At 48.5% G+C, this 20,884-nt stretch overlaps 1 protein-coding gene across 8 annotated transcripts in view; it reads right to left on the bottom strand.

Moving 5' to 3' along the window:
* Window positions 1–20,884, bottom strand: part of RIMS3 (regulating synaptic membrane exocytosis 3) — a 61,682-nt gene that overhangs the window by 9,616 nt on the left and 31,182 nt on the right. For 7 of the 8 annotated variants that reach the window (XM_073791460.1, XM_019938033.3, XM_073791463.1 and 4 more), the window contains 3 exons: window positions 19,546–19,647; window positions 19,069–19,208; window positions 12,392–18,353 (listed from right to left, as the gene is read on the bottom strand). In XM_073791460.1, coding sequence (XP_073647561.1) covers window positions 18,141–18,353; window positions 19,069–19,208; window positions 19,546–19,647 — 455 coding nt within the window. In that variant the 3' untranslated portion in view covers window positions 12,392–18,140. Of the gene's footprint in view, window positions 1–12,391; window positions 18,354–19,068; window positions 19,209–19,545; window positions 19,648–20,884 lie in introns of those variants that run through there. The other variant, XM_073791477.1, reaches the window with a different exon arrangement.

The following is a 20,884-nucleotide window of genomic DNA, read 5'->3' as shown; positions in this document are numbered from 1 at the left end:
GATACCATGTGGGAGCTCGCTGAGATGGGTGCCCAGCACTCAGAGCACTGAGTTAAAAGGTGCTCTAGTCAATCTTCCGTTATTCACATTGTGTTCTTGTTAGGAGGAGAAATAGTTCATTGTATACATATATTCATAAGGCAAGTTCAGTACACGCCCTCTGGGCCATTGATATGCCTGAGACCTAGGAATTGAAATTCTCAAACTCACAAGATTTCTTTTGGTTTTGCTGAGGTGAAGGCTTTTATAACCAGTCCATATTTTACAGATTTGTGGAGTTTTGAGGCAAGTACACACATACAGATCAAGACTGTGGGCTCTCCACTCGCCCACCAGCACCAGCAAACATTAGCTACTGGGTCACTACCCATCATTAGGCCTCATTTATAAAGGAGCTGCATGCCAGACTTCTGCAACTTCTTTACAATTTGTTCTCATAATTGTCAGTATTACTATTCACGGTTGTTACTGTTATATGTCAATCCGTGATGCCTCCCACTGTCAGAGGCTGTCAGGATCTTTAGGGAGTTTCCTTTTCTTTAGGCAAGTTGCTCCTCCTGCATCCCTTATCCCTGCCTGGTGGGCTGGCCAGTCTTGAAGGGCATCTCCCTTTGTCATTGTCCCCTCACACCACCTGTGCTTATGACCAAACCATGAAAGATGCAGGACCAGTGGTGGCTGAGCTAGAGAAGAATGCGGGGGCCTACCCCCAGAGAGAACATGATTGGACTTTCCTGGGCAACTTCCTTCCAGGCCCACCATCTCGTCTGTTTCCCAGGAATAATCCAGAACAATCCTCTATGACCTCTAAGGCTTCTCCGCTCTGAGAATCCACCTCCTGCAGGAAGAGGGAGGTTTCCAGTGTTTGGATCAAAGCTGTGATTTTCTCCAAAGGCCTTTATCCTGGAATTGACAAGGTAGCAGGGTTTGGAAGGCAATGGTATTCTACATCCTACACAAGCACAGGTATCTGATTTATAGATGATATTTTAAAAATAGACACTACTGAGGTATAATTTTCATAAAATAAAATGCATCCTCAACATGATTAATATAATCAACACTGGTGTATGTTACATATAAAAGTTGTTACAAGAGCAAATCCTGAGTTCTCATCACAAGGAAAAATTTTTTTTCTTCTTCTTTTATTTTTGTATCTATATGAGATGATGAATGTTCATTAAACTTACTGTGGTAATCAAAAAAAAAGCATCCATTTTAAGGGTACAGTTGGATGCATTTTGATAAACACATACACCTATGTAACCACTGCCACAATCCAGATGTATTTACAATGTTTCCATCATCTCCCCCAAATTCCTCTGTGATCCTTTGCAGTCAATACCATCCACCCCAAATCCTCAGGCAACACTGATTGACATTTTTCCCTATAAATGAGTCTCATGTGGTCTAGAATTTCATACGACAATATTTACTCTTGTGTCTGGTTTCTTTCGTTCAACGTGCCATTTTTGCCATACATCTGTGCTGTTGCCTATATCAGTAGTTCTTTCTATTTAGTGCTGAGTGGTATCCCATTACACTAATCTTCCACAAATTACTTTTCCATTGCACCTGTTGCAACAGTTGTCAATTTGTTGCCTGTCAACTCCAAACCTACCCGTCAATACCTGCTCTGGGATAGTTGGATATCCCCCTTTTCGCGTTTCTCCTTTGCAGTGAGTACAATATTAAGCTGTGTCAGTAGATGGCGCTGTGGAGGGACACCGCAGGAGGAAGAAACTTTTCCTGGATCAAGTGTGCTTCTGTTTGCTTCTCTACCTCCATCTGCACTGCCTCCAGAGGCATGTCCATGGGAGCATCCATTAATGTTATGTCCCAGCTGTGTGTCCAGAACATGCCTGTGAGCTCACAGCCCCAGACCTAGCCCCGTGTCCTCCTCGCTGGAGCTTCCCATGGCGGACTCTGTGCACCTCGGGCACCGTCCTGCTGGTGAGCAGGCCTCTGATTTCCCTATGCACCAACCTGCCAGCCTCCACCACCAGCTCCCTGGAAGGCTGTTTCCAGTGACCCTCCAGACGTGGGCACACACATCCTAGGACTTCATCACTCAGCCTGCAAGTAGGTTCCTGACTCGGACTCTCCCAAGGTGCTCCCTGCCAGCCAGTACCCCAGAGGGATGTTCCCTAATTGCCTGGAGGCTATGGACCAGGCCTGGCTTGGGCTCCCGGCACACCTCACATCGCATTACAAATTTTTCAACAAGGTTTGAATTCCTGATTGAAGGAGAGGGCCCCTTCCAATCTGTTCTTTCCTTGGACACTCCCTCAGCTTTAGAATATTCTGTAGATTTCTCTTTAAACCTTCTACAGTGATAGAGTTGATAATTTTTAACATTAAAATTTCCTTGTTCACTGGACAGCTACATGTAAAAGAATGAAATTAGAACACTCCCTAACACCATACACAAAAATAAACTCAAAATGGATTAAAGACCTAAATATAAGGCCAGACACTATAAAACTCTTAGAGGAAAATATAGGCAGGACACTCTGTGACATACATCACAGCAAGATCCTTTTTGACCCACCTCCCAGAGAAATGGAAATAAAAACAAAAACAAACAAATGGGACCTAATAAAACTTAAAAGCTTTTGCAAAGCAAATGAAGCTGCAAACAAGACGAAAAGGCAACCCTCGGGATGGGAGAAAATATTTGCAAACGAATCAACAGACAAAGGATTAATCTCCAAAATATATAAACAGCTCAGCCAGCTCAAGACTAAGAAAACAAACAACCCAATCCAAAAATGGGCAGAAGACCTAAATAGACATTTCTCCAAAGAAGATATACAGACTGCCAACAAACACGTGAAAGGATGCTCAACATCACTAATCATTAGAGAAATGCAAATCAAAACTACAATGAGGTATCACCTCACACCAGTCAGAATGGCCATCATAAAAAGTCTACAAACAATAAATGCTGGAGAGCATGTGGAGGAAAGGGAACCCTGTTGCACTGTTGGTGGGGATGTAAATTGATACAGCCACTATGGAGAACAGTATGGAGGTTCCTTAAAAAACTAAACATAGAACTACCATATGACCCAGCAATCCCACTACTGGGCATATGCCCTGAGAAAACCATAATTCAAAAAGAGTCATGTACCACAATGTTCATTGCAGCTCTATTTAGCCAGGACATGGAAGCAACCTAAGTGTCCATTGACAGATGAATGGATAAAGAAGATGTGGTACATATATAAAATGGAATATTAGCCATAAAAAGAAACGAAATTGAGTTATTTGTAGTGAGGTGGATGGACCTAGAGACTGTCATGCAGAGTGAAGTAAGTCAGAAAGAGAAAAACAAATACCATATGCTAACACATATATAAGGAATCTAAAAAAAAAGATGGTTCTGAAGAACGTAGGGGCAGGACAGGAATAAAGACGCAGACGTAGAGAATGGACCTGAGGACACAGGGAGTGGGAAGGGTAAGCTAGGACGAAGTGAGAAAGTGGCATGGACATATATACACTACCAAACGTAAAATAGATAGCTAGTGGGAAGCAGCCGCATAGCACGGGGAGATCAGTTCGGTGCTTTGTGACCACCTAGAAGGGTGGATAGGGAGGGTGGGAGGGAGGCAGATGCAAGAGGGAGGAGATATGGGGATATATGTATATGTATAGCTGATTCACTTTGTTATAAAGCAGAAACTAACACACCATTGTAAAAAAAATTTCCTTGTTCAAATTACTGTGTAGTTTCTATATTTTGATTGACCCCTGACAGATGCATTAGACATTTGTATTGTTTCCAATTTGGGGCTATTATGAATAAAGCTGCCATGAGCATTTTTGTCTTTGGGTGGACATAGGCCTTCATTTTTCCTGATAAACAGCTAGAAGTGGAGTTGCTGGGTCTTGGGGAAAGTGTATGAGAACTTGCCAAACAGTTTTCCAAGGTGATTAGACTCTTTTACATTTCCATCAAATTGGCAATTGTGTCTCTTCTTTCGTGACACATCTGTTTAAGTCTTTTGCCCATTTTTTCTTTGTCCTATTAAGTTGTCATCTTATTATGAGTCATAATGGTATCTTTCAGAGAGGAGAAATTTTAACTTTGATGAAATCCAATTTATCTTTTTATTTTTGGGCTAGTGCTTTTTTTTTTTTTTTTTTTTTTTTGCGATACGCGGGCCTCTCACTGTTGCGGCCTCTCCCGCCGCGGAGCACAGGCTCCAGACGCACAGGCTCAACGGCCATGGCTCACAGGCCCAGCTGCTCCGCAGCATGTGGGATCCTCCCGGACCGGAGCACGAACCCGTGTCCCCTGCATCGGCAGGCGGACTCTCAACCACTGTGCCACCAGGGAAGCCCTCCTTGCCATTTTTGACATTGTAAATCACTATTTTGTAATCTGGTTATTCACTTCTGTCCATAATGCCATTCATTAAATAGAAATCCTTACTTTTAATGTAATCACATTACACAGTTTGTAATGTATGATTTGTGCTTTTGAAATATTAAAAGTTCTTCCTTGTCCTTGGTTCACAAAACTATTTCTTTAAAATTTTTCTTTTATTTATTTATGGCTGCACCTCTCAGCATGCAGGATCTTAGTTCCCTGACCAGGTATTGAACCCATACCCCCTGCATTGGGAACTTGGAGTCTTAACCACTGACCGCCAGGGAAGTCCCTACATTTTTCTCTTATTAACTTTACATTTTAGGGACTTCACTGGTGGTGCAGTGGATAGGACTCTGTGTTCCAAGGCAGAGGGCCCAGGTTCAATCCCTGGTCAGGGAACTAGATTCCACATGCATGCCGCAACTAAGAGTTCACATGCCACAAATGGGGAGCCCACGTGCCGCAACTAAGGAGCCACAAGCCACCACCAAGGAACCCATGAGCCGCAACTAAGGAGCCTGCCTGCTGCAACTAAGACCCCGTGCAACCAAATAAATAAATATTAAAAAACAAACAAAAAACTTCTATGCCTTATCCCTTAAAAAAAAAACTTTACATTTACCTTTCAATCTTGGGTCTAAGATAAACTATCTAGGGCTTATCTTTGCATCTTGGTGTAGGAGAGTGTATGATCAGGCCACTCAAGATGGCTGTTCTCTCTCTCTTTTTTTTTTTTGGCCGCACTGCACGGCTTGGGGGATTTTAGTTCCCCTACCAGGGATTGAAACTGCGCCCTTGGCAGTGAAAGTGCAGAGTCCTAACCACTGGACCGCCAGGGAATTCCCTCAAGATGGCTGTTCTCTTGCTCTCTGTAAATCCCCTGCTCGACCAGTCCCTGTTCACTCAGGTGACTATCCAATCCACTTAATAGTAGGGCTTAATCAGTAACTGCCTACCTGCTTGTCCCTTGCTCCAGCCGCTGGTTTCCCTGGTAACTGATGAGCCAACCTGACATCAATTTCCCCTGTAAATGGTAGCCTCCCTCTTCCCTGAGTAGCGAAGTTTGCTGTCATGGCCTGCCTGCGTGCCTGCCATAGTGGGGTGTTGCTCCAGGACTTTTTGCTTCGGACGTGTAAGATTCCCCTCCAATAAGCTATTGATGTCTCTATCGCTGTCCCCAGGCTCTTCTTCCATCTCAAGGCTAAACAATTACAAGGCTTACAGGCCTGCGGGGCGTAGCCCAACAATTGGTAAACCAGTCAGGAAGCTGATGAAACCCGTGAGTGCCAGGATGTCCGGAGATAAGGGTGGGGAATGGAACATTGGTGGGGGGGGGGGGTGATCCTGGTGGCAGTCCACTAGCATGTGGGGCCCTGTGGCAGCTGACTACCACGAGAGATGTCTTTTTCTTCCATTATGTTGATGATATTCTGTTAACCTCAGAGTCTCTTTCCAGTTTAAAAGTAGCAGCCCCGTGCTTGTGACTCATCTGACTTCACAGGGATGGCTGGTGAATACAGACAAAACACAAGGACCTGGATTATCTACAAAATACAAGCATAACCCTGACCCACCACCCCTAAACAACTACAGACACAGGCTTTAGGGATATTAACTCAGGGACAGGCTTGTGAATTGGACGTGGCCAGTTACTCAGAAGAGTTTGGTAAAGGCCTGTGGCAACGGCAAAACCAGCAGTACCCTTGGACTGCTGGTCCCAGCTGCGGAAGGGTGCAGAGCAACCGTATAGTGTGATGAGACAGCAGCTATGTTCAGTCTACAGCATGTTACAACAGGTGGAGCTGTGTGTGACATAAGGGATCCCCATGGACATCGATAGCAACCAAAGATCCCATTTTCCTGGGATCTTTGAAGTTCAGGAATGGGCCAATAAAAATGACATACACTAGCATTTCCACCTACCTTACAAGCCCACTGCTGCCAGGCTAATTGACTACTTAAAACAACAATTGAGACGGGATCCCTGCTCTCAACATGTGGACCAGGAGGCTAACTCAAGTCCTACGAACTTAACAACCCAGGAGCAATCATTCTAGTGCCCAAGCCGCGTTAACCCAGAGGGAACTAGTCAACACCATCTGAGTTCAACTGTTGACCACTGAAGGACTGAAGGACCATTGCCAACTGTTGGTCAGGACAATAACTGACCCAGTCACTTTTGCCCTTATCACAGGATCTACCCATAGTGGGGGAATATGTTATAAAATGGCCCTGGGACTGGCAGGTAAGCCCCTGGTGGTTTGGGTTTGCTGCCCCGTGGGGAACAGGATTAGAAAGGGACTTACAGATTTCACCTGTCTTCTACCCGCCCCACCTACCACTACTCAGGTAATTAACCCAGGCCCCGTACTAGAGAAAGACATCATTATATTAACGCTATGGTTCGTTGTTATACCACCTCTCCAGTATTCGGCCCTGGCTATGGGGACAGAGGGTGGACAGGTGACATGGCAGGCCAGGACAAAAACCACAGGCAGGAGTGGTATTATCTCAGAATGCTGTTACTGCTTTGATTTTGCATGATGGTCATCATCTCCCATGGTGCCTGTTAAACATCTCACATTTCGTCCTAGCCCGAGTGGAGGGAATCAGTTCACGGACTGGGTGACAACCCACGTAGGGGCAACTGAAGACTCTCACCTTCCTCCTGTCTTGCATGCCAAGTGCCTGGCTCCAAAATCGCCCACCTCTTGGCAAATCCCTTTTATTTTATGGCCACATGAAGCACCGCATGGCATGCGAGATCTTAGCTCCCCGACCGGGGATTGAACCTGTGTCCCTCTGCAGTGGAAGCACAGAGTCTTAACCACTGGACCACGAGGGAAGTCCTGCAAATCCCTGTTTTTGGTGTAGTAGGTATCTTACACCTGATACTCTCTAGCTGCTGCTGTATTGCATTTGTGGTACCTGGTTGCAGTGCACCTCTACATACCTGGCCTCTACATACCCAGGGATATCATGGAAGAGGGGTGGACCAAGATTGTAAGGGTTGTGCAGGGTACATAGGGGTGGAGTGTATAGTCAGGCCACCCACGGCTGTTCTCTTGCTCTCTGTACATCCCCTGCTCAACCAGGACCTGCTTCACTCACATAACTATCCAATCCTCTTAATTATAGGGCTTAGTCAGTAACTGCCCACCTGCTTGCCTCCTGCCCCAGCCACTGGTTTCCCTGGTAACTGATGAGCCAACCTGACATCAATTCCCCCGTAAATGGTAGCCTCCGTCTCCTCCCAAGTAGCAAAGATTGCTGCCATGTCCTGCCTGTCATATACAGTGGGGTGTCACTCCAGGACCTTTTGTTTTGGACATGTAAGATCCCCTGTCCAATAAACTGTTGAGGCCTCTGGCACTGTCTCCAGGCTCTTCTTCCCTCTGAAGGCTAGGCAACTACAAGGCTTGAAAGTCTGTGGGGTGCAGCCCAACAGTAGGGATTTTTTTTTGTCCGGATAGTGAACCAGTTTTCCTAATACATATTTTAAACAATCCACTTTTCCCCATTGTTTTAAGGTGCCCCTCTTGTCATATGTTAATTTCCCAGGTATACACATGCCAATCTCGGAGTTTTCTCTTCTTTGAACAGAAGTTGATCCAACCATTCATAGACTTATATTATTGCACATAAGTTGTAGAGTAAGTTTAGTTAACATACCAGCTGAAATTTTTAGATTATGTTGAACTTACAGATTAACTTGGAGAGTTAATATCTTTATATTAAACTGCCTTATCCAAGAATAGGGAATGTCTCTTCATTTATTCAGATAATCAACTCTTAGAGTTTGAAAATTCTCTCCATAGAGGTCTTACATATTCTTAAGTAATCATTACTTAATAATTTAAATTGCTTTTGTGGATAATATCTCATGTTTGCTGGTTATAGCTGTTACAGAAAAATGCAACTTATTTTCGTAGAGTGATCTTGTATCCAGCAACTTTGCTGAATGCTCTCATTAGTTCTAAAAATTTTTTCTTAATTAGGTAGAAATCAAATTACCTATACATGATAGCTTGATCCCTTTTTCAATCCTTTGCCTCTTTTTTTGTCTTTGTGGCTTTGTACAGGATTCCTAGAACTATTTTAAATGGTAATAATGATAATGGGCCTCCTTGTATTGATCTTTTTTTCCCCCTAAATATGATATGCCTAGGTATAAGCTTATTGGTATTTATCCTAATTGATGTTCTCTGAGCTTCCTAGATCTATGGTTTGGTGTCACTAATTTTGGAAAATTCTTGGCCATTACAAATTGCAAATATTTCTGCTCCACTTTTTCTCCTTCTGGTATTCCCAATATGTACGTGGTACACTTTTTAGAAATCCCCAATAGTTCTTGGATGTTCCAGTCTGTTGTTTTCACTTTTTTTTTCCCCCAGTATGGGAAGTTTCTATTGCCTTATCTTCAAGCTCACTAGTTCTTTCCTTGACCACGTCCCATTTAATGATGAGACTATCAAGGGAGTTCTTCATTTCTGCTAGTTTATTTTTATTTTTACCATGTCTTTTGTTTTTAGAGGTTTCCTCTCTGTGTTTGCATTACTCACCTGTTCTTGCATGCTGTCTTTTTCATTAGATTCCTTAATATATTAACAATAGCTATTAACCGTAGCTATTTTAAATTCTCTGCCTGACAACTCCCCATTGTGTATAATATTTGACTCTGGTTCTGCAGCTTTTTCTTTTCAGGCTGGGTTTTTTCCTTGCCTTTAGTATGTCTAATATTTTGTTGAAAGCTGGACATCACGTATTGGGTAACAGGATATTGGTAACAGGAACCAAAGTAAATAGGTCTTAATGTGTGATTTTATGTTAGTCTGGCTAGGAGCTGGGCTGTATTTAGTGTAACTATATATGTCATAGATTTCAAATTCCTCTGGTGACCTTATTTTTATCTCCCCTCTTTTTTTAAAATAAATTTATTTATTTTTATTTTATTTATTTTTGGCTGTGTTGGGTCTTTGTTGCCACACGTGGATTTTCTCTAGCTGCGGCAAGCAGGGGCTACTCTTTGTTGCGATGCATGGGCTTCTCATTGCGGTGGCTTCTCTTGTTGCGGAGCAGGGGCTCTAGGCACTCGGGCTTCAGTAGTTGTGGCTCGAGGGCTCTAGAGCACAGGCTCAGTAGTTGTGGCACACAGGATTAGTTGCTCCGCGGCGTGCAGGATCTTCCCAGATCAGGGCTCGAACCCGTGTCCCCGGCATTGATAGGCAGATTCTTAACCACTGTGCCACCAGGGAAGCCCCTTTATTTCCACCTCTTGATTTGGGGCTTCCCTCAGAGGCTGTGTCTTACAGCTATTTCAACTGTAAGCCACTAGGTCCCTGTTCATATGGGGATAAGCTGTGGGGCAGAGGAAGCATTCTATAATATGATTGCACCTCAATTTTTTTTTTTTTTTTGCGGTAGGCGGGCCTCTCACTGTTGGGGCCTCTCCCGTTGCAGAGCACAGGCTCCGGACGCGCAGGCTCAGCAGCCATGGCTCACGGGTCCAGCCGCTCCGCGACATGTGGGATTCTTCCCGGACCAGAGCACGAACCCGTGTCCCCTGCATCGGCAGGCGGACTCTCAACCGCTGCGCCACCAGGGAAGCCCGCACCTCACTCTTTTAATGGGTCTATTTCCCTGTGTTGTGATTTTTTTCACAGGTGTTTCTTAGCTTTTCTTTTCCCCTTAGGTGAGACAGGAAATCTAGAGGGCCCTAGAATGGGGAAAAAGCCCTTCTCCAGGGTAGGGTGGGCTCTGGTTAAGTGTTTTCCCTGGAGAGGAGGCTTTTGTCATGGAGGAGGCTCTGGATGTTTTCCAGAACTTTTCGCTTCCCCTCCCCCTGATAAAACCACTAGGTCTTTCTCAGGTCTTTACTGTAGATGCCTAGAGAAAAAGTCCATCAACATGTGCACCCCTTCCCAGCCTCCAGTTGTTTGTCATCTCAAACTAGTCCACACTCAGCCTCCAGCAATTAGTTAATATTAACATTTAAGTGTTCCATCAGTGTTTGGCTCCAGTGGGTTCTCCTGGTAAGCATATACTAGCTCTAATTCTCTGTACATGCTTGTCTTTCCAGATTTCAAGGTAGCAATTTGCCTTGCAACATCAGTTCTCTGACAGGTCCAAGAAACATCATTGATTCTCCTTTCATTGGTCTTAGAATATGTTAAGTGTTTTCATTAACATAATATTTACTATAGGTTTTTTGGTACATGTCTCTTATAGAATCAAGAAAGTTACCTTCGGGCTTCCCTGGTGGCACAGTGGTTGAGAGTCCGCCTGCCGATGCAGGGGACGCGGGTTCGTGCCCTGGTCCGCGAGGATCCCACATGCCGCGGAGCGGCTGGGCCCGTGAGCCATGGTCGCTGGGCCTGCGCGTCCGGAGCCTGTGCTCCGCAACGGGAGAGGCCGCAGCAGTGAGAGGCCCGCGTACCGCAAAAAAAAAAAAAAAAAAAAAAAAAAAAAAAAAAAAAAAAAAAAAAAAGAAAGTTACCTTCTATTTGCCAGTAGTTTTATTACAAATAGGATTAAACCTTATAAAATGCTTTTTCTGCATTAGGATAATTATTTTTCTCCTTTAGTCTATTGACGTGGTGAATTACAGTGAATTTATCTAATGAACCACCCCTGTTTTCTGGGATTAACACCAGTTGATCATGATGTATCATTTTTTAGTACACTCTTGGACTTCATAGTTTGTATTTAGGATTTTTGAATCTACTTGGTTCTATTTCTATTTTCTCAGTATTTACTCTAGATTTTAGAATGGATACTTAAGGAAGATTGAAGTTATTCAATGTGTTTAGCCTCCAAGAACGTTCCAAGGACCAATTTATGTGCTACTATTCTCCAATATTTTAGTATATTTAATTTTAAAAAGTAAGCATTATTATAGTTTTATAATGTATATATTAATATTTACTAATCTTATTTCTTTGCTCACTTTTCTTTCTTACATCTCAGCCTTTCCACCATTTCCTTTATAATAGCAAACATAATAAATGCTATGTGCCAGGCATGTTCTGAGCACTGTAAACATATTACCTCACTTGAATCCCCCCAAAACCCTATGCGCTATGTACAATATTCCTTCTGTTTGAAGAATTTCTCTGGATCTCAGTTTTTGTTGTCTGTCCCTCTTGTCTTTTCTTCCTTTTTTTGAAAATTTTACTGGCTAGAAGCACAGAAGTTCTTAAATTCATGACAGTGCATGAGATGTCTCCGAGAGCAGAAGTGGGAAAGAAGTAAAGACAGAACCTGGGGAGCACCAGAGCTTACATATAGGTCTCACGGGCCTTACATCTAGAGGTGGAGCCCACTGGAACTGCAAGGCCAAGGGCCAGAGCCAAAGCAGTGGAGGTCACTCTGAAGGGCTCTTGGGATGGCAGATGTCAGCCTTTCCCCCGGCAAGCATGTGCTATGACATTACTATACTTTGTCCATCTTCTGTACTCCCAGACCCAGTCCTAGGAGGACAATGGCACTGCCCAGAAGTGGCTGTGTCCCTCCTCGAGGGAGAGGAAGGGGTGTTCCAGGTGTCACAGCACTGGAGGTCAACAGCTATGTTTACTGCTTATATCAGGTGTGGCTGAAATAAGCAAGAGTACCCCAGCCACATGCCTGAGAAGAGCTACTGGACCCAAGAGCTCAGAAAGCAGCAGTGGGTCAAAAGCAGTGGCCTTAGCTCCACCTTATCTTTCCCTCTATTTGGCTCTGGGCATCCTCTGTGGAATCTGTGGGAATAGAAGGCTTTGAGGGCTTGTAAGCAGGGATCCTGGGAGACAGAGCCAGGAAGCTGCCTGGAACAGTCAGATTCCATGGCCCAATGACATCATTGTGGCAACAGATTTCCCAAACAGGAGTCAGAAGCCCAGGTCAGCCTTTTTCTGAAATGTACTTCTCTCTGCCTCTCAGACAAGGCATCTTCTTCCTCCTTGTTTAGTCGCCTGGAACCCTGTTTTCTCTCTCCTAGAATTAAGAACCATCTGCAGAAAGCAACACATGAAACCATTTTCAAACGGACTTTAATCATTTTTTGCTGCCCAAATACTGTACATGCAGAAGCCATGTGAAGAATTTTCTCCTCAAGGGAATTGGCAAGAGTGTTGTAAGAAACAGCCGGCAGTCCTTCCCATCCATCCACCTGCCACCTGGGAGCCACAACGAGTTTGGAAAGATGCTGCGCATAGAAAATGTATAGAGCACAGATAGAAAAGGCTAATTGCTTCTTATCTAAACAGTGTGCTTCTCAGGCCCTATCTGCTCTCTCTCTTTGCAGGATGCATTTAGAAATTCTAAAAAAGGGGTCCTTGCCTCCTATGAATTTACATTCTAAAGGAGTGGATGGAATAATCAGGCCAACTTTTCCTAAGAAAGCAGCAGCCACTCTGCCTGCTGAGACGGTGTCTGGTAAAAGACATTCTGGAGAAGAGTCATTTTTTGTTTCAAGAAGCAAAATACTTTGAAGGGAAATAAGTTCCCTCTCTCCTCCCATCAGAGAGCATCTCCCTTTAAAATTCTCCCGTTGTCTCATTCTAGAAGCAGAAATGAGGACCAACCCAGCCTCATCTGCTGGTGGGGATACTGACCTACGCAGGATGCATCTGAGGTTGTGACATCACATCAGCACCTTGGGAAAAGTCCATTGTAGACAAGCCTTAATTAATCTCATTACGTAAGAAAACAACAACAAACCCGGAAGAGGTGGAAGAAGAGTCTGTTAGGATTCCCAGAGTTCTTGTCAGAAGCAGCATCTGGGCATGGACGGGTGAGGACCTGCACCCAGCCTGGGCACCCGGGTCTGGAAGGAACCAGCCTGTGGAGCCAGGTGCCGGGTGCACCAGGCTCACGACCCTCATCAACTCCAGATTAGACTTAAAACCTGGAGGGAAACGTGGAGTAACTAGCAAATGCTCTGGTTTTGCACATGAGGAAGCTGAGGCCCAGAAAAGTGAGGAGTCTTGCACAAGTCTGGCCTGCATATAATAGCCTTTGATTCTCCGTAGCCAGCTGTCCAGGCCACTGGCCATTGGGGCGGATGCTCTGTTGCCTTTGGAATTCCCAGGGCCCATTTCTCTTTGCCAAGCTCTCTGGAACCCAGTCCCAAGGACCCTTCCTGGCATCAGTGTGAGCTCCCAGGGAGGGCGAAGGCTCCTGTCCTTACTGGCCAAGTTTCCAATCAGAGCCTGGGAAGGTTTTCCCAGAGCAGTAACACTCACGCTTTTTGACGAGCATCCTCCCCAAGCCAGTCTGGGCCTCTGCGGGAATGCCAGTTTCCTTCACAGGCACAGCCTTGCTGGGCCCACAAAAGCCTGAGCTCAGGGTTTGGGGGAGGGGAAGTTGCTTTGCTACATGGAAAGATTAAGCCCTTTGTCAGAGAACAAGGTCCCACCGTCGGGCATGCTGACACCTGAGCTGCACGTGTGCGGCTCAGCTGGCAGAGCTGGTGCCCGAGGAGGCCAAGTTGCTCTCTTTGGCATCACTGACGTCGCTCTGAGATGCTCAGGCACTCTTTCAAAATAACCCTTTCCCAGCCAGACTAGGCTTATCCAGCCCCCATCAGGCCTCACTGGATCGGGCGGGGTTCCCCTGCCCTTCAGTCATGATTGTTTTGTTTTGACCCAATTTCTTCTGACCTGAGTGAAAAGCAGACTTGAAGGAGAAGGCAAGGGATGAGTCTACATTCCTATCTCCTTCCTGATCATTCAGTGAACGGTAATCCAGTATAGGAAGCAGCATTTTAGAGAACCTCTTTCTGTGTCAGGATATTGGAGAAGAAAACTCCGGGGAGAGGAAGAGAAAGGGAGCAGTCGGCAGGGCAGCAGGCCTCTTCTTTTCCCTCTCCTTGCAGCCACTGCAGAAACCCTGCTGGACCACCGCCTGGCCCTGAAGAACACGCCACCTGTCTCCGCCACCAAGCAAAGGCGGCAACTGCTTGCACGGGCTTCGCACAGTGCAGGAAGTAATCAAAGAAGCGGAAGAGCAGCTTTCCTGAAGCCCTGATGCTTTCTGGGCTGAAGATGGGGAACCGGAGGTATCAGGAGCTCTGGAGCCCTGGCAGGGGAGGAGCACGGCATCTCCTGGACAGCAGGGTGTGGAGCAAGAACCCTGGTTGCGTGCCAGGGCTCCTGGTAACGCAGTCTAAGATTGTGCTACATTTCATTTCCAAAAGAGTACCCTTGGAGGGCTCTAGCGTCTTTGAAAGGGGTGTGAGGCTTCTGCTCTCCTCAAGGCTGGCAGTAAAGAAGAGCTCAGGCATGCTTGCCCTGGTTGGGGTCAGGCCCCTGGGAGAACCAGTGATCCCACGAGTGGTGAGCTAGAGAGACACCCTCTCTCTTGGCCCCCTGAAATGCTGGCAGTGCCTGGGCTTGCTGCATACTGACAGCCTCCTGAGGGCTCCTTTCCTAGGAGTGCTGGGTGGGGGGAGAGACTGGGTGGGGAGTAGTTTAGGAGATGGCTTGACAAAGGGGATATGATTCTTCAGGGAAGAACCAAGACTTGGCCCCATTTGCTGGAGCCTGATTCATACCAAAGACCCATCACAGACTTCCCTTTAGGGAAGGAGTCTATGAAGGAAGTGGGACAGATTGAACAGAGCAGAAACGTGAAGACAGATGTTCGGAATCATCTGTCATGGTTCCTGCCCTCAGCCCAGCATCGCTGCAGGACCACTGCTGTCTCTGCCACATCTTCCACGAATCCTGCCTGAGCAGAGGAAGATGGAATGACAAAGAGCCCACCCTGTCATCAGCCCCAGGGTCCCCTGGGGTAAGGAGAGGGCATGTGGAGTCAGGACACTGGGGGGATCATGTTCCTTCCCTCCCCGCCATGCCTTCTTCAAGGGACAGAGGCTGCCCGCTCCAGGGAAGGGCAGCAGTCACACGTGTGCTCCCTCCTCTCCTGGGACAGGCTAGCTCCAGAACAGCTTTTCAAACAAGCCCCTGCATCCACGAGGCTGACAGACAGACCCTTAAATCCAGCCACTCACCACCACCGTCATACACGGAGTCTCACTTGACTTTACCCTCATGGGAGAAAAATCCAGGTGGGGATTAGTAACTTAATTTGGTACAAAGGGTTAAAAATAATTCCCCGACATCAACTTGTGTGGGGAATGACTTCCCACTATCGAGGTGGAACAGTGGCGTGGCCCAGCTCTTGGGCAGTCTTGGCAGCTGGGGGCCGTAGGCAGGTCAGCCCAAGTCACCGACAGGTCAGGCCCCACCTCTGGCTAGAACCTTCCCTGCACCAGCCAACCTTCCTCAGAGGCAAGAGGCCAGCCGCCTTCAGCTCCCCAGCAGCAGCCTCTGCTGGTAGCTCCTTCCGTCTTCCTGCGCCTCTAGAGGAATGAGGGCGACACCCCCACTGATACCCCCGTTCCCTGGGGGTAACCGCACGGTCTGCGTATCACCGCTCAGTGCCACATCGGCAAATGTCTACGCCGTCCTGTGGGTCACTAATCATCCCACCACCCCGAAGGCGTCAAGGGTTTTCACCCATCCTGAGGGTGGCTGCTCTGCGTCACCCACAGGACACAGAAATACGCTCTTGCAAGCGAGTTCCCACCCCCACTCCCCACCCTAGGATCTAGGAGCACAGAGCCCTTTGCCTTATTTTAGAAACATGAGAAATGCATGCGTTACCCAGTCTGACCCTAGGAGAGAATCTCTGCAGAAAGAGAAAACTCAGCCTAGCTGTCTCTCCACACACACAAGCGTTCCCGCCATGATAATACAGGAATGGAGTCTCCAGCAGGAGTCAGGAGCCCAGGAGCTTATCTTGTCCTTACTGCCCTCACCCACTTTTTGTCTGTGGGCAGGACCAGTGGGGACCTGGCTTCTCCCCCTGGTTTTCACAGGAGGGACGTGGCCAGGCCCTGGCTTCAGCCTAATGTGGTTCCTGCCAGAAAGGACCCCTCGGTGGGGATGGCTCTGTCTCAGCCTCTGTCTCCACCTGCCTGCCTCGGAATCGACCCCCAGGCCCGTCTGGCTTCGCTTATGGATGGAGTCCAAGCACCTCTCCACGGATCCCCACGTATGCAGGTTAGAGTCAGTGCAGCTCTCAGGGGTGATATCTGGGGAAGAGGCAGAGCGCGAGCCTGTCCCAGGCCTTGACCCCTCCTGCTGCCTCTTTCCACCCCACCAGACATGAACCCAAGGGCTGCTGTGTCCACCTCCTGGGCAACCTCTTGCCTTTCATGCTAGACCTGAGGAAGGAGAGGGACAGATTTGGGCACTCCCGAGCCAGACTTCAGGATTCCCAGCAGACATCTCACAAGGTCCAGTCCAGGCCCTGGTGCCCACCCCCAGGGCCCAGCTGTCCAATCAGGTCAGGGTTTGAGTGGCTTTGGGAAGCTCCAACCAGACAAGGGTGGAAAGAAAGCAGAGGCAGGCGCGGTGTCTAGAGCAGGCCAGGCTACCCTCCAGAGGGCAGCGGCAGAGGGCAGGGGGCAGGGAGGCCGAGAGGGGGGAGTATTGCTTATACAGAGCTGGTGACCGTGATGGTCTAGAGTCTACAGCCAAGCTGTCCGTGGAGCCAGGAGGCTGAAGCCTCAGTGAATCTGAGCTCCCAGACATGGACCCTGGTCTGGAAAAGAGAAAAAAAAAAAAAAATAGAGCCCCCAATAATCAACTTCATGCAGCTAATCCCCAAAGGTCGGACAGGCTTCACAGAGCAAGTCAGCCCCAGCCCTCCTCATTCCTGCCAGCAGCCCTGCCCTGGGCACATCCTCAACAAGCCAGGCCCCTCCAGGACGAGCCCAGAGGGGCACAAGGCCACCCTCAGGAACTGGGATGGACACAGGTGCCGCCAGGGGCTGCCCACTTTGGCAGGTAACGTCCCTATGAGGCCAACCTCTTGCATGTCAAGACCGTCCACTCCACGCCACCTGGGGTCCGCTGGGAGAGCTCCTTTGGCATGTCGCAAGTGAGGAGGCTTGGAGGGAAACAGGAGGTGAACAATTCTAAGGGAGGTACCAGCACTTTCCTCCAAGGTACCTGGCCTGCAACCCTGGGAACTGACACCTCCTTCAATCTCACTTGTAGGAAGGAGGTGGCGCCGGCCCGAGGGAGAAAGTGGTCTTTAAGCCCTCAGCTGCCCGGCATCGTCTGCCTCCCGGAGCCCTGGCCAGGGCGCTAGGTGAGATGCTACGTGCTGTGGATGCATTCGGTGGGAAGAGCAGCCGGAGTGCCCAGCGAAGAGGAGGGGTGTCAGGGTTCCCAGAGGGGCCTCGCTGTGGCCAGCTGCAGTGGACGCTACATTCCTCAAAAAAGAGCAGAGGCGCTGGGAGAGGCAGAGGTGGAACAAAGAACAAGACAGAAAACTAAGCAGGGACCACCAAGAACAGGCACAGGCGGGGACACGCAGGCTCTGCCCTGAGCCTAGGACCAGGTGGGATGGACCAATGGCTGCGTCTCCCACTTCCACCCCTGGACTCAAGTGGAGTCCCGTCCACGCAACTCTCCTTTGGGTTTCTTCACAACGAGACACAGAGAGACGTGGATTTCAGCCCATATAGTCACTAAGACCAAATACACCCAGACAAATGAACAGATCTAACATGGTCACACACAGACACACACACAGACACACACGCACACATACTAGAGTCTCCACTGCCAGCTGGGACAGGCCCAGTAGCCAACAGGCATGCAGCAAGGCAAGGGGTCCAGAAAGACGTGAAGACTATGTACAGGGGAGGAGACGGGGGGTGGCAGCACCCCTTCCCACACTGCATCCAGGCCTCTTCCTGAGGCCCTTAGGAGCCTGAGGGGCTCGTGGCACTCTCCAGGGAGGACTGGGACAGGCGCCTGGTGAGGGAGCCGAGCGTAGAGTCTGCCACTGAGGACGTGGGGAAGAGTTTGTACCAGCCGGTGACCGCGGCACTCAGGTCCAGCTCGTCCAGCATGATCTGGGCCATGCCCATGAAGCACTTGTGGTCCATGCGGCCATAGTCTCCCCAGACAATCACCTGCCAGTGGGGAGGAAGAGAGAGGAGCTGAGCCACATCTCCAACTCCAGGGCTGGGCAGTGGGTCCAGGAACCATGTAGAAGTTTTGCCAGGGCACAGATGGGACAGAGAGAGGCAGAACTCACACTGACTTTGGGCAGCAACTTACCGAGCACTTAAGATGTGCCAGGCTCGACCCTACAGGCTTTATATACGTTATCTCAGCTGTTACAACCATCTAGGTAGACGTGCTAGGTATTATTATTTCTACAAAAAGGAAATGTATCTCAGAGAGGTTAATTAACTAACCCAAAGATACACAGTAATTGGTGGCATAGCTGGGATTAGAACCTGGGTCTGACTTCCAGAGCTTCTCAGCATCCCAGATGACAACCTTCCTGAGTGGGGAGCAGACTGAGAGTCCAGGACCTGGGTCACAGCTCCCGCTCTGCTGCTGGATCACAGTGGGACAATCAACATTAGCACCAGGTGGAAGAAGATGGTGGTCAAACCCTGCTTCTACCTACCAGCTGTGCAACCTGGGGGCAACCGAGTTATTCCCTCGAACCTTGGTGTCCTTATGAATCGACAGGGAGAAAAACACCTTCACCAGGTTGTAACAAAAAATGGGTAAAGCATATTTAATGCGTCTGGCACAAGATAAATCATAAATAAGACAAATTTTAAATTACAGTCTTTGAGAGTTGCCCCGCCCCACTGGCCCCATGACACTCACCTGCAGCACCTTGCCCTGGGGCCCCTCGTCAAAGAGCAGAGCCTGCTGGTACAGGGGATCACAGGTCTTCTTGGCCACCTTTGTCTTCTTCTTGGCCAAGCAGGCCCCGTTCTCAAGTAGGTAAACCTTGATATAGGTGGCTGAGGGATGGAAGAGAGCAGGATGGGGAGGTGTCCAGGGGAGACTGCTGTGGCCTGCCCATCCCCTAACCTCCATGTGATCCTGGAGGGGAGCAGGGTGAGCTGGCTGAGCTGACCAGCGGACAGCAGGTGGAGAGATGGGCTCAACACCGACTCCTCCATCCTCCCCTCCCCCTCCCCCCACTCACTGGCCTTCCAGGCAATCCGTGACTCCAGTGTTGAGAATACTGGTTAGGCCAGTGGGGAGCTGGGACTCTCTAGACCCAGAACTCAGCTGTACATCCCTCCCTGGCAGGACCTCGTTTCCAAAATCCCTCTCCCAGCTGATCTGCTTCACCTGGGAGCGATTTGGAGCCTGGTTTGGGGGTCAGGCCCCGAGCCTCAATCACTTCCACCTCCAGCTGGCTGCTCCGGTCCATGATGGCAATGTGCACATCCCCTGCAAGGGAGAAGAGGGACAGTTCAGGCAGAGCCAGACCAAGGGGCAGGCCGGCCAGCCACCATGCAGCATGCCAGTCTGCAGAGGATGTTCCAGCGCTGGAAAGGGCACAAGATGGACAAAACTGTACGCGCCGGAGCTGCTCTCGGGAGACCACGTTAAAGCAGCTGAGAAATGCTTTGACAGGGCCCTTACGGTGGGATGGGGGCATGACCCTCAAGGGGCCTGTTTGGGGAACAACAAATGTAAGCCTGGTTATGGGCGGTGGAGGGGTGTTCTGCTTCACCGAGCAGAATAGCAAGTTTGGGGACAGAGCTTCCTGTGTCAGGAAGACAGAGGGGAGGCTGTGGGCTCAGTAGCTCTTCTTCACCTTCTGCACAGTGGTCATCAGCCACTCCCCTAAACAAACATCAAACAAATATTTAAAGGATATCAGTTTGGAGAGACGCTGAGATACAAGCCTGCCCAGGACATGAGGCACGTCCTGGAAATGAGGGCCTGCTCGTACCCTTGATAAAGGATGGGGGGAAGGCAGCAGATGTCCCGGGAGCACAGCGTGAGAACTCCTCTCTGTGCCCCACAAAATGGATTATCCAGCTGGGGCAAGTTCTGTGTGTGGAGTCATATCAGTCGTCTGACTTCTAGAACTCTTGGCTTTGTTTGACACAGGTTAGCAGAATTTGCAATTCTGCACTAGTCACTTGGGATGTCCTTCAAAGGGGTGCAGAATCATAAGCCTGATGCAGAAAAACTAAAATGGGCCAGACTTTGGGTTTAGCCACCCGTTTTAGATTCTCTGAGCCGTCATGCAACAGCAACTGTTTGTATTTGCACACTTTGGAAGATGGAGAATTATGACTTTCAGGAGACATCCTGGAATTCATCCCTCTCCCTCTAGCTATTCCTGAGCTCCCCATGGGGAATAGGGAGGGGGAGGTCTCAGGAATTAATCTCCACGTCTCACTGTAACATCTCTAACAAGGTGAGCCAAGGCAAACCTGTCCTTCCCAGTTTAGGACACCAGGGGGCACCACACACAAGTGTTCTAGGCTGTGATGGCGTATTAGCCTTGTGGAAGCGGCTGGTTCCTCTCACTGCCTCCCAGCCCTTGGCCCAAAGCAGACTATCCAAGCCCTTGAAAGCCTGAAAGCGGACTTCCCTGGTGGCGCAGTGGTTAAGAATCCGCCTGCCAGTGCAGGGTACACAGGTTCGAGCCCTGGTCCGGGAAGATTCCACA

Source organism: Tursiops truncatus, chromosome 1 (genome assembly GCF_011762595.2).
Source record: "Tursiops truncatus isolate mTurTru1 chromosome 1, mTurTru1.mat.Y, whole genome shotgun sequence".
Lineage (NCBI taxonomy): Eukaryota > Metazoa > Chordata > Mammalia > Artiodactyla > Delphinidae > Tursiops > Tursiops truncatus.
The sequence above is the reverse complement of the archived record's forward strand: the minus strand, read 5'-3'. Positions and strand labels throughout refer to the sequence as shown.